The 12,748-nt window shown below is 52.4% G+C and overlaps 5 protein-coding genes across 5 annotated transcripts; 2 read left to right on the top strand and 3 right to left on the bottom strand.

The window, feature by feature from the left end:
- Positions 1-1,071: 1,071 nt before the first annotated feature.
- On the bottom strand, positions 1,072-3,898 carry N7473_000264 (uncharacterized protein; the record flags this gene model as incomplete). Its single annotated transcript, XM_057146204.1, has 4 exons — positions 1,072-1,908; positions 1,968-2,072; positions 2,162-3,672; positions 3,820-3,898. The coding sequence occupies 4 exons, from the start codon at positions 3,896-3,898 to the stop codon at positions 1,072-1,074; spliced, it is 2,532 nt and encodes an 843-aa protein (XP_057014090.1).
- A 671-nt stretch (positions 3,899-4,569) lies between these two features.
- On the top strand, positions 4,570-4,890 carry N7473_000263 (uncharacterized protein; the record flags this gene model as incomplete). The annotated part of the gene is made up of 1 exon (XM_057146203.1): positions 4,570-4,890. The coding sequence occupies one exon, from the start codon at positions 4,570-4,572 to the stop codon at positions 4,888-4,890; it is 321 nt and encodes a 106-aa protein (XP_057014089.1).
- A 1,209-nt stretch (positions 4,891-6,099) lies between these two features.
- N7473_000262 (uncharacterized protein) lies at positions 6,100-7,236 on the bottom strand (the record flags this gene model as incomplete). The annotated part of the gene is made up of 1 exon (XM_057146202.1): positions 6,100-7,236. One exon carries the CDS (start codon positions 7,234-7,236, stop codon positions 6,100-6,102), a length of 1,137 nt encoding a protein of 378 aa, XP_057014088.1.
- A 1,838-nt stretch (positions 7,237-9,074) lies between these two features.
- N7473_000261 (putative UV excision repair protein (RadW)) lies at positions 9,075-10,761 on the top strand (the record flags this gene model as incomplete). Its single annotated transcript, XM_057146201.1, has 7 exons — positions 9,075-9,092; positions 9,175-9,222; positions 9,324-9,399; positions 9,545-9,624; positions 9,716-10,054; positions 10,118-10,585; positions 10,645-10,761. The coding sequence occupies 7 exons, from the start codon at positions 9,075-9,077 to the stop codon at positions 10,759-10,761; spliced, it is 1,146 nt and encodes a 381-aa protein (XP_057014087.1).
- Positions 10,762-11,945: 1,184 nt separating this feature from the next.
- On the bottom strand, positions 11,946-12,487 carry N7473_000260 (uncharacterized protein; the record flags this gene model as incomplete). Its single annotated transcript, XM_057146200.1, has 2 exons — positions 11,946-12,299; positions 12,368-12,487. 2 exons carry the CDS (start codon positions 12,485-12,487, stop codon positions 11,946-11,948), a joined length of 474 nt encoding a protein of 157 aa, XP_057014086.1.
- Between the last annotated feature and the right edge of the window lie 261 nt (positions 12,488-12,748).

Below are 12,748 nucleotides of genomic sequence, written 5' to 3'. Positions count from 1 at the left end.
TATTTACTAGCAAGATGTATATTAGACTTTGTACTCAGTACTTCCCGCTCTACACTGACTCATCCTGTCTCATCTTGACGGGCTCTGGTTCGAGTCATGAGAGTATTGAGGCGCAGTTTACTAGTATACGAAGAGGCTGAACATATTAGAATTGAATAGGAGGCTATGTGATTAAATTATGGATTATAGATGAATTATCCATTATGATTCCGGATTACTGAGCATGGAGTATGTTCGCCTCTATGCTAGTAGTAGTCTGGCCTTTGCCATCAATATCAACCTCAACCACCATCTATATTATACTCGACATGCCCTGTATTATACATTCCAAATTTACATTCCAAATTCCACCTTATTCCCAAGCAAATCCATCTGCCAAATCCCAAGCCCTAACCTCCAAACACCCCATCCAACCAGAACCTACTCCAGAACCTATTCTACAACATATTCTACAAGACTTACAATAAAACCTCTTACTATACGGGCCTACAGTAAATCAAATCTGAATCGAAAATCTCAATTCCAAATGGAAATAGACATCACATTAACGCCGTCGCTGAAAGAAATGTGAGGGGTATGAAAACGAAGCAAAAAAAAAGGACACAAAACGATCCGAACCCCAGCCCCAGCGCGAACGACGAAAAAAGAAATAAAATACAAAGGCGTTGCCGCCGGTCTCTATCCAGCTATGGGGACGCCGGAGAGCACCAGAACGCAGCACACGCCCAAAAAAGGAACCAGAGCGTCGCCGCCGAGCTCGATCCAGCTAGACTGGAGAGCACCAACCGGCACACGCACAAGATATCTCACCGAGGCGAAGCGGCCGACCTCAATCCAGCTATGAATACTGGAGAGCACCAAACACAGCACGCACAACGGATCAAAATCAAGGCGTGGCCGGCCGAGCTCAATCCAGCCATAACCGGAGAGCACCAGGACGCAGCACTCACGGGGGAAAAAAACGGAAACGTGTCCCACCACCATCCACGTCTCCTCTCTGTATCCCCCTACCCTCCTTCCCACTCCATCTTCTCCTCTCATGGACTCATGACTATCACACGAGAAACCCCTTCAGTACCGCCGGGGTTGTTGCGGTCCCGGATAGTACAAGGACGGTGGACCCCCGCCGTGAGGAGGAGCGGGACCACCGTGAGACCCTGTACTTCCCGGACCATGTCCGGGCCCGGGCTGCTGCACACCACCCTGGGGGGCTCCATGCGACCACGAAGGGAGTGGTAGTCGCTGGAAATTGGACCCCATAGGTGGAGGCAACTGCGGGGGCCCGTTCATGGCGAAGGGGTCGGGCAGACCCATGCCCAACGGCGACCGAGCAGGCAGCAAGCGACGCGGCTGCTGGGTCGGGGTTGGTCGCGGCAAGATGAATGACCGCGGATCGGTTGGGCCATGGGTCATGCCCGGAGGAGGTGGAGGTGCCACTGCCACATTAACCCCCTGATGTCCCTGCGGCAGCAACGCATGGTGGCCAGTCATGTGTTGGTCTGGGCGCATCTGAGGGTAATGGGCAGGTCGCGGGTCGGAGAGGGCAGTGTCGGCCAGAACGGAGAGCGCCTTTGAGACATCGGCTGCTCCATCGTAGCTTCGCGGACCTTCGGACTCTTCTGCCACGGTGCGGGCAGCCTCAAGAAGAGACTCCACTGTACGGTTGATTGAGTCCAATGAAGCTTCTATGGAGTAGTCGAGAGCTTGCATTTGTGGGTTGAGGTCCTCGCCCAGTCGAACCTTCATGATAAAGTCTTCCCACTCCTGCTCACCACGCTCGTAGGCGGCCGCTCCGTCTGGCACACGCACTGCTTCGGCGATGAACCCCCGCTCCACTTCACGCAGGCCAGCTTTGCCAATGCGGAAGAGGTAGCGGGGTCCGTCGGATTCGCCGTCTGATCCGTCGGTCTGTAAAGTAATTTGTTAGTATTGACGTCAAACTGTATGTGAAATGGATTGAAACTCACCTCTGTGTGTTCATCGTCTTCTGCGGCACGGCGACCGGCAACGAGTTCAATGTATTTCCCTCGTGCCGCCAGGAACATCTCTTCCTTGATGTTCTGAAGTTGGGCCTGAAAGAGATAAGAAGTCAGCTATCAACTGAACAGAGAATGCACCAATTTGTGCTCAATATCAGAAAGGGAAATCAGTTAGTACATACCTTCGTCCTCTGTTCAATGATGAACAAATTGCCCTGGTGGACCTTCTCTGCGGATTCCACCTTGAGATCATACTGAGCTCGGTACCGAGTCAACGCTCGGCGCTGCTCCTCAGCCAGGTCGCGCATCACCTGGTCGTATTCAGGGCAGTCCAAATGCGCGTTCTTGTCTCGCGCAATGGTCTGCATCGACCGTTCTGCCAGCACGCTCAAAGCCAGCTGCTGGGCCTGGCCCACCTTCTTGAACAGCGCCGCCAACTCTTCAGCTCGATCCTTGAGCGGCTGAGTGGCGGGCACTGGAGAAGGGGTCCGGCGCCGGCTTTCGCTGTCCCAGATTTCGTCTTCGATTCGCTTACCGCCGCGCCGAATAGCGACGGCGGCGGAACCGCGACCACGACCACGTCCTCGGCCACCACGGCCAGGCACGCCTGCTCCTCGGGTCGGCCCGAGAGCACCACCACGACCACCTGCTCCTCCTCGGCTACCACGACCACGAGCCCGTCCCCGTCCACGTCCACGTCCACGTCCTCGTCCTCGTCCGCTCGCAGCAGGATCTTCGATGGACGGGACGGGATCGACGGAAGGGGCATCGGGAAAGGTGCCATTGTCGGCGGGGGAAGACGACTCTTGCGCTGTCGGGCCAGCGAAGATGCCAGTCGAGATGCCCGTCTGCTCTTGGGAATGGGCGGAAAGCTCGCTGTCTTCGAGCTTGAGTTTTTTGGTAGCAGTGGCACTCGGGTCTGGCATCTCCGCGGACTCGAATTCATCCTTGAGTTCGGAGGATTTGCGCTTTCGAGAGAGTCGAGGCGAGAAAGAGGCGGTGGCGGGTGCGGGCAGCACGGGTGACTGATGCTCGCCCTCGGTCTTCTGTGAGACTGGCTGTGAGGGCTGTTGCGAGGCATCGGGCAAGGCAGGGACCTTTGTTGAGTCCTGAGGGTGGTCCGGATCTGTGACCTGATCCGTTGATGATTGTTGTGTGGGCGGTTTTGGTGGGCTGAGTCGAAGACGAATTCTGGGGGCGTACTCGACGTCCTCGGATTGCGATTGCTCGGGAGATGTACTGTGCTCCTCGAGATCGGTTGCATCGGCATCGGCGTTGGCGCCGGCGTCCGCATCACCGTCCACCACACCAGCTGCATCGTCAACGGGGGAGGCTTCTTGAGCAATAGCACTCTCTTCCGAAGGCTTGAGACGAGCAGACTGGCGGGTGGTACGGGATGATTCCGGAACCGCCATTGCCCTTTTGGAACGCCGGCCGCGAGGCGTCTCTGGCTGCGTGCTGGCAGCGGTGGGTGCATCGGCCTGAACTGGGGCGGACGAAGTCGAAGAGGGTCCGAGCTCCAACTTCCGGAGGGAAGGGAGCTTGAACTTGAGGATGTGGGAGCGACGAGGCGACTCCCCTTGGTCGTCCGCGGGTGCAGCACGACCGGGCAGAAGACGGTTGGCCCAGTGATTGGCCCACCGACCTCTGCCACGGCCGCGGCCCCGGGCACGGGAGGAAGGTTGGGAGGAGGCTGTAAAATAGATTAGTGAATGAAAAGAATGGGAGAGGGATGGGGGGCGTAATGGTAGATGAAGATAACACAAGTAAAGGGTAGGGGTAAACATAGGTTGAGGCTGGATACCATCATGATGGGATCAGACTGGGGGAATAAACTTACCGGGGGGATTGCGGGAGGAGCGCGTCGCCGGGGTGGGATTGGCCGCCGGCGCGCCTCGCTTTCCACGTCGGCCCACCATCTCGAGGGTCTTGATTGAATGAGAGTCAGTAAGATGGATCTTTCATTTGTCGCGAATTTTCATAGAAATCAAAGACAAGGCAGAGAGGAGGAGTCGTGGAATGCGCGGGGATGATGAGATGAACAGCTGCGGGAACAGAATGGGTGTAGTGGAAGAGTGAGGAAGTGGGAGAACAGAAGAAAGGGAAGACAGAGGAGTGCTCAGGGTAGATGATGGATGAGGCAGGACCAGTTACCCAAAACAGGTGAGATGAGCGACACGAGATTGGATGTCGCCGGGGTGGGAGATTTGGAGATGGAAGATGAGGATATGGGAAGATGGTGATGATAGAGATGATGGAGATGCAGAGAATAAGACGGAGATGATGAGGATGGTGATGGTGATGATGATGGAGTGTGTAGAAATGTGTGGAGCAGGGGAGGTTGGATTAAAGCCCAGACAAGCGTATGATATCGCAACAAAATCGGGATGAAGCATGAAGCAAGCATACGCAGGGCGATCCACCAGTACTTGGCTCGATGCACCAGGGGCGACACGACCAGGACCACGATGAAGGGGAAGAAAAAGACACACGAACCCCATAAACAACAAGTAGACACGTCGCGTAGTCACACAAGTGAGAGAAAGAGACTTACCAGTGGCGGAAGTAGAGAAGTTTCGGGAGGTCGGAAATGAAGAAAGTGAAGAGAAGAACCAAAAGTGGTTCTGAGGATGATTCGGAGGATCTACCGGGCTGTGGTTGGTGCCCGGGTCCTCGCCAGTTGACAGTCGTCTCTGCTCCGAGCAAGAGACGCAAGGGGAAGCGCGGAGAAGGACGAAACGAGATGGAAATGGATGGAATGGATGAAAATGGGCGAGATGCCCCTGTCGGAGGTGTTGATGATGAGAGTTGGGGAGAGGAAGAAAGGAAGATTGGAAGTGGTGGAAGAAGGGAAGAGGAAAAGGAAAAGGATTGTTGGTGGTGGTGGTTGATAGTAGGTGAAGTAGAGTAGTCCGCAGTGGAAGGGGCAGAAAAAGTGGTTTTTCTCGCGCGGTTGGAGAGTTGGAGAGTTGGCGAGTTGATGGGGAAAGGAAAAGAAGATCCGGTCTGGGGGAGTTGGAAAGGTTGCTTAAGTATTTGGGCGACCCCCAGAAGGCAGAAGAATCCCCAAGGCAAGAATCGAGCTCTCCAAGGCTACCTTTCGAGAACAATAGCAAACATGGAAAGTGATGCCTTTTGGATGGTCTACCTATTCGTGTTCACAGGCTACTTGGTCGAGGTTTGTAGGTCCTGGAAGTAGTTGAGCTAGCTGCCTTCCTGGGCGTCCGCCTCTGACCGAAAAAAAAAATAAACGGCTCGACCCACTTTCGAAAACCGACGAACGCGGCGATTTTTAGACTACACTGCCAGTTTGTAAGGCTACCTCGGGGATATTATTCTGGAAAAGAATACTCTGGATTAAGCTTGGAATATTGCTGTCTACTGTTTATTTCATCATATTGTTGGCTGGAAATTGACCTCGTTGCTCGCATAGAAACCCGCGGCTATCCCTTTCCTGGTAATCGCAATTTAGAATACGGAGCACATGGAGATGGAGATAGATTGCATGAAACGGTTCTTTATGTGAATATTCTAATCAGAAAGAGAGTCATTCTCGGCCTTGGTAAGTTGATTACTATAAAAAGGAAGGCCATGGTACCAAGGCCGATGTGGTGTTGGTCTCTAGTCTACTACATACGACTCCATGATTATGATGAATAGCATCAGTCCATATCAATTACATTACTCCTATACAAAAACACATCCCCAAAAAAGAAACAATAGAACATTATCCAAACCCATTTGTACATCAATCATCAGTCCCATATCCATCTGCATCATATCCCGAGATAATCCCATATCCCAATCTTCAACAAGAAAAGAAAGCAAAAAAAATCAAGCTGAAACGAGACTACAAATCCCAATCCCAATCCCATCCTATCCAATCCCACATCCAATCTTAATCGTCACCTCTCCTCCTCCACCAACTCATTCAAATCCCCCCTCTTCTCATACTGCGTCACACTCCTCCGCACATACCCAGCCCTCCCCATTCCCATCCACATCCCCGCCCCAGGCGAATCCTCCTTCCTCAGCGACCTCAACTCCCGCGCAGACCTCATCCTTGTCAGCGTCTTTTGCGTAATCGTCTGGCCAGCAGACGGGGGAGGCCTTCACCGTGCTACCAGGTAGTGGTGTCGGGCTGGGACAGGGACTCGTTGAGCGGAAGAGCGGGTGGATGTTTTGTTCGCGGGTTGAGTTGGGGGGGGAATGTGGGGGAGGAGGGGAGGGATAGTGATGATGAAGGGAGCCCACGGAAATGGGGATTGGCATAGGCATTGGGATGGGGTTTGGTGTTAGGGGCGTAGAAGGCGTATGTCTCGGGGAGAGTTAGTGTTGAACCTGATGGGGAGTCGAGGGCCAGACTTGAGGCTGTGGGGGAGGTTGAAGTTGAGGGTTGGACGAGACTGTCTAGTGAGAGGTGGATGTTGTTTTCGCGGCGGAGACTGGGCATGCTTTTGAAGCTGGGGTTGCGGAGGGGAAGGCGATGGGTGTTGTGGTCTGCGAAGGGGTCAGACGATTGTGGTTGTTGTTGCGTGTGCATGGGTAGATGCTCTGTTGTTGGCGAGGGTGATGGCGAAGACAGTGTTGATGAACTCGTATCAAAAGAGTCATGCTTTGTACGCGTGCTCTCGACGCAGATCGTACCACCCGAGAAACGATTCGAGCGCCGCGGAAACTTGCGCAGCGAGGAGCGTCTGGTGTCGAATTGTTTCAATTCTGGGTATGGATCGCAGAGTGTCCGAGCTGGGGAGCGGACTGGCTCTGGGCTTTCGGAGAGCGATTTGAGTTCCTGGGTATAGGAGCGTGGCCAATCTTGGCCTTGTTTGCGTTGGGCCAGAGTTACCAGGAGGAAGCCGTAGTAGAGGCCTTGTGTAAGGATGGAGAGAGCCCAGAAGATGGAGCGGGCGATGAAGATGTTTCCTTGGTGGAGTGGGTTATATAGATCGTTTGAGGCTATTGTTCCGGCAATAGACACGGCGCTAATGAGGAGGTATACTCCGGTGAAGTAGAAGATGACGGTTTTCAATGGTGACCAGCGGATATCACTGCGGACGTCTTTGTGGATGAGCAGGCTGAGAGCCAGCAGGGTGATGCATGTCAGAATGCTGATGAGGACAGGAGCTAGTCCGGTAGTTGTGGTGTGCGAGGGTAATGATTGCAGTGCGGCATAGGCGAGGCCGTTGAGAATGGTGGTGATAATGGCAGATAGTACTGCAGCTCCAGCGAGGGAGTATACGAGCATTGCAGAAGACATGATGAAGGAATGAATAGAGTAAAACCGAAAGACGAAGATAAAGAACGTAGTAGCGTGTGCTAAACCAGAACCAGAGTGATAATCAGACACAAAGTATCATGAACGACTGCCGAGTCTTGCACTCAGTAACCTGATTCCGGCCCGCACGACGGCCTTGAAAGAATGCGTCCACGTTGGGTGGTTAAAACTGTCAGAAAGACCAGATATCCAGAGTACCCGACGATGATCAAGAGATATTTCACCCCCTGCAGGACGAGGGCAATGGCTCATATTTATGATATTGATGACTGCAGTTCGCGTGGATGCGGGACGGGGCGAAAGTGTAGCGAAAAGCGTGGCGTCGAAGTATATCGAGCATATTCCGATGCACACTTCTGCAAGTTGAGTCCAACCTGTCATTTTTCGGCAGACTAGAACCATGATCCATCTGACCCATCCACCCGGGATGGTGGTTAGAGTCTGCGGGGGTAAAAGTTGTGGTGGGATACAGTAGTAACAGGCTAACAGTAGATTAGCAGTCCTGTCAAGCCAATGCGACACTCTAATTAGTTTCTAGTACCAAGTTGATATATCCAAATGGCTGTGTACATCAATCTAGAACTGGACTATCATTACCACAATCTTAAAAAATCCTCCGAGTCTACTCACTACCCCAGGATTCCCACTTGACAGGGCTGGACCAGCTAAGAGGAGGAAATTATCTTTCCTATAGTCTCGTCCATCATCGCGCTAGCCTCTGCACTATCTATATGATCCATCCAGCATGACCCGAATCAAGCGAGACGGTCTACTGGGTTCATCAAAGCGGATCGCCCCTCCCGATCTCCGATGCGGCTGAATGTGAGCTGTCACTCGGCACTGACGGCAATCTTTCGACTTCCCCCTTAAAAGAGACTAGGAGACGGTTTAGCGTGGGATTTTGTTGGTCGGTGTCAATTCTTGGGGTTATGGATCTATTGAGACTGGAAGTATGTATATAGAATTCCGATCCGAGGGACTGGTCCCGATAGGCTCGATGGGTCTTGGATACTGACCAGGTCCCTGGGAATGTAGACAATGGGCTGGACCGCTGGATCCCGTCGATCGCGATCGAGGCTAGAGGAGTGGGAGGTCGAGGATATGTACTTGCATGATCCTGGAGAAGTGATCAGACATTGTCTATTGTCCTGCATCATTTGTCAATTTGCACTTTTGTCCAGGGCTTTTGTGGGTTGATTCCTCATAAGCGAGAGGCCTTTGACATGGATGGTGGAGAAGACCTGTCTGTGCTCAATGCAACCGAGCAAAGCTTGAGATTTGGAATATCAGTCTGGGCATCACTTGAGAAACTGCATTGCATGCTCAGCCACGGGCCCCTTGATTGATTTTGAGCTGCGAATTGTAGCTTCGTGCCTAGCCCGAGGTTCATCATGAGAACGGGATGTCCGTCACGAGTAAGACACACAACAACGAGATCAGTCAATGCACATTCAACTTGACAGGCCTGACAGATCATGGCAAAAACTCAGCAAGTCTTTCATAATGATCATCAAGCTTCTACACTACAGTACTATCATCACCATTGTATACATCAATCCAAACTATGCAAACTCCCCGTAACTAAAACAAGTGGGGCGGTGAAGCCAGTCCCGCCTCAGGCACCGCCTCAGGCATTAGCCAACATCGTCACTTCTTTGCGCCCCTCTCAACTTCTTTCGACCTTCGACCCTGGACCATCGGCTTTGCCATCCTTTTCCACCATCCATCCCCCTTCGACAGACCATTTCTGAAATTGGTCCTGCCTCTACCTCCCCTCCTATCCTAGTTTCTGCCCTCCACATCTCCCAGTGGACGCCAAAATGAAGCTTACCTTCAAGGTCCGTTCCCCTCTAGCCCTTTCGCCATCGAGCCATCCTACCCGTTGACAGATGTGCTGACGACTTTTTACCGGTTGTATAGGATCTCAAGCAGGAGAAGTTCGTGATCGAGGTCGAACCCTCCGAAACTGTACGTTCAACTTTTCTCCTACTGCTCTGTTGCGATGGGCTTGCTCGACGCCACTCGGTGCGGGGCTGACCTTGTCTTCTTTTTTTTTCGCCTTGTTATAGGTCCGACAGGTCAAGGAGAAGATCTCTCAAGAAAAACCTGATTATGGCGCGGAACGGATGAAGGTCATCTACTCTGGTATGTGATTTTGGATGTGGAAAGGGTCGATGGGCTGCGGAGGCTAGCAGAGATGCTACTCTTTTGCCTTGCAGACTCTATCTAGCCATGGAATAGCTCTATTGCTTACCGGACATGTCTGCTAACCAACATTCCCCCTGTATAGGCAAGATCCTCCAAGATGACAAGACCGTCGAGTCCTACAACATTCAAGAGAAGGATTTCCTAGTCTGCTTGCCCGCCAAGGTACGAAAAGAAATACTGCTTCCTCCGCTTGGATCTCGGGGTGGACTACATCCTCTATGCCCATCCATCTTCGTACTAACTTTTCTCAAAGCAACCCAAGGCTGCCCCCTCCTCCGCTGCTTCTTCGGTTCCCTCAACCCCCGCCGCCAGAGCCCCCGTTGCAACGCCCGCTGCTCCCGCTCCTGCTGCTCCCGCACCCGCCACTCGTTCCACCCCCGCTGTACCAGCCACCCCATCCCCCGCTGGCGGTGCCACCACACAAGCCAATGAGCCCGCGGCCTTTGGTGATCCTTCTGCCCTGGCCATGGGCGGTGCCGCCGAGGGTGCCATGCAGCAGATGGAAGCCATGGGATTCGAAAGACCTATGGTGGAGCGCGCCATGCGCGCTGCTTTCTTCAACCCGGACCGTGCTATTGAGTACTTGTTGAACGTGAGCAATTTTTCTGGACCCCCTCTCCAATCCCGCCCCTTCTGACAATTTATCTCGCTCCAGGGTATCCCCGAGAGCGCCCAGCGTGAGCAGCAACAGCAACAGCAACAACAGCAGGAGCAGGAGCAGACCGAAACTCATGCCGAGGCTCCTGCTGTCGGCGAAGCTCTTGGTGGCGATGAACCTTTCAACATGTTCGAGGCTGCTGCCCAGGCTGGTGAGGGTGGTGGTCGTGGTGCTCGGTCCGGAGGTGCTGGTGGCGCGGCCGGTGGTGACGCAAACTTGGATTTCCTTCGCAGCAACCCCCACTTCCAGCAGCTCCGCCAGCTGGTACAACAGCAACCTCAGATGCTCGAGCCCATTCTGCAGCAGGTTGCCGCTGGTAACCCCCAGATTGCTCAGATTATCGGACAAAACTCTGAACAGTTCCTTCAGCTGCTTGCTGAGGACCTTGGTGAAGATGACGAGGCTCTGCCTCCGGGTACTCAGGCGATTTCGGTTACGGAGGAGGAGCGTGATGCGATTGAGCGTGTATGTATTGGGATGGACCCGGTTTCTCTAGGAATATTTTGACTGACTTTCTTCTACAGCTGTGCCGTCTGGGTTTCCCCCGGGATTCCGTCATCCAGGCCTACTTCGCCTGTGATAAGAACGAGGAGCTGGCCGCCAACTTCCTGTTCGATCAGCCGGATGAGGATGAGGAGTAAACGGCGACCGATGTCTTCTCAGTATTCCTCCCTCTCTCTCTCTTCTTTTCTTACGTTCTGATGAATACCAATCATGCTGCTCTTTGATCTCCCACATTTGGCAGGAATGTCCCACACAACTCTCCATTTATCTTTTCCCTTTCTCACCTTCCCCTTCTTGTATCCTTCCCGGTGTCTGTGTCTGTAGCTGAGACATTTACAGCACGCACCCCGAGATGAAACATCCTGCTTGCTGAGTCTGCGAAATTCTGGATTCTCTATCCTGGCCGGTTTCACTGTGTGGGCTCTCTTGCTTCTCCGCCTTTTTCTCTCTTCATTTCTTTATCTTTCCCCCCCCCCCGAAATGACTTGTCATGTATCTACTTAATGGGCAAAATGGGACGTTTTCGCTGAATTTGAGAGGATCTTGCGTAGATTGGATTTCGTATTGTAGAAGGTGGATACCTCGTTATCTTCGTGGAACTATAGGGAGAGAACTGGAGAGATAGAACTGGGGAATAGGCAGTAGGAAGGTAGGAATGTGGTTGGTGTTGGTATGCTGGTATGTACTCCAATATCCAGTCAACCCGCCACCCGCCATCCACATGCGGTAGTCATGCGAACCGACTCGAATCCGGACGGATGACACAGCATCCTGGTCTCGGGACGTGAAGTAGGTTTAGTGGCCATCCACGAACAGAACACTTGGAAATGAGTTTATTATTGCATTATTATTGCTATTTAGAGGTAGAGTTTGAATCATAACCAGTGTATAAATGTGGATCTACGATGGCTTGTTTTGTTCTGGTTTAGCTGTAGCTTGTAGGCGAGGGTGCTACCTAAGCTAATCCAGTAAAACATAAATAAGTTGCAATAATATCCATGAAGTGCAAAAACTATGTCAGGATTTGATTCTGGGCTCAAGAAGTTTGATGAACGTCTCCTCGCTCTTCAACAGACATGCATGCCACAGATAGTTTTGGCCTTTTTGGCATCTCTGGTCAAATCCAACTGGTATCCAGGATAGGAAGAGGATGGCGGTTGATTCGAATCACCCATATGGATATCCTCTCGGAATATCCATGAAGATAACCAGTATCATCCTACTCAAAGTCCATGTCCATGTCTATCTTCAGACAGTCATGGGTCTTGGAGTCTGCTCGCCATCTCATAGAGTATAGTCTGCCCCCGATAAGAAATGAGAATCATCCTACCCGAGCCTTAGAATTTTCGTGAGCATCTCCGCGAGCATCTCCCAAAAGATGAGAGCCTTCACCAAAGCGAGACCACGGTGACTCGCGCGCAGGGTTTGGCGCAGACCCGAACTTCGACGGCCCTCTGATTCGATTTCTTACCTTGGGGCGCCGAGTTTGGTCTGGCCGCACCGGGGTCATCGTCCAGTCGTGTCGTGTTAATACCCATGATTTACTTTGCCTTTTCTTTGGGCGTTTGACGTATTCCCATACAGCGGCGGTGGTTTTGCGAGCATTGCGCGAACTATCGTCGGCTTCGTTGCCGATTGTCTGTTCCTGAGAGTACGTTGCCTTTTTCAGTCGGTCCTATGACTGTTAGCCAAGTACTGCTATCAGTAATTGATATTCTTGTGGTTATGAGAATGGTGATTTACCATTCCTGATCTGGGGACGAACTTGATGGGGAGGCCGAGGACAGGCAGAGAATGTTTTTGCTCGAAGCGGTCTTGATTGAAAGCGTGCATGTACGCCGCGAGTGAGGGCGTCGTTTTCATTGTGAGCGTAAGGTTTTGCCAAAGTCTCGTAGTAGAAGACTCTGCTAACCAGATTGGAATCCTCTTTCCGTGAGGGGGAGGAAAGAAGGTAGAAATGCTCTAGGTGTAATCACCAGCTCAAGACTCTGATTATACGGTCTGCGATATTTCCCAGCGTATCCGGCAGCCGTCATCTTCCGTTCGGTGCTTGGTGAGGGAAGGTGTAAGTGGACACTTTGGAAAGGGAATCTGCCTATGTAACCCCCCAATCCAAGACCATGC

This window comes from Penicillium subrubescens (genome assembly GCF_028828155.1).
Source record: "Penicillium subrubescens strain IBT 31985 chromosome Unknown utg000001l_segment0_segment0, whole genome shotgun sequence".
NCBI classification, from domain to species: Eukaryota; Fungi; Ascomycota; class Eurotiomycetes; order Eurotiales; family Aspergillaceae; genus Penicillium; species Penicillium subrubescens.
The sequence above is the reverse complement of the archived record's forward strand: the minus strand, read 5'-3'. Positions and strand labels throughout refer to the sequence as shown.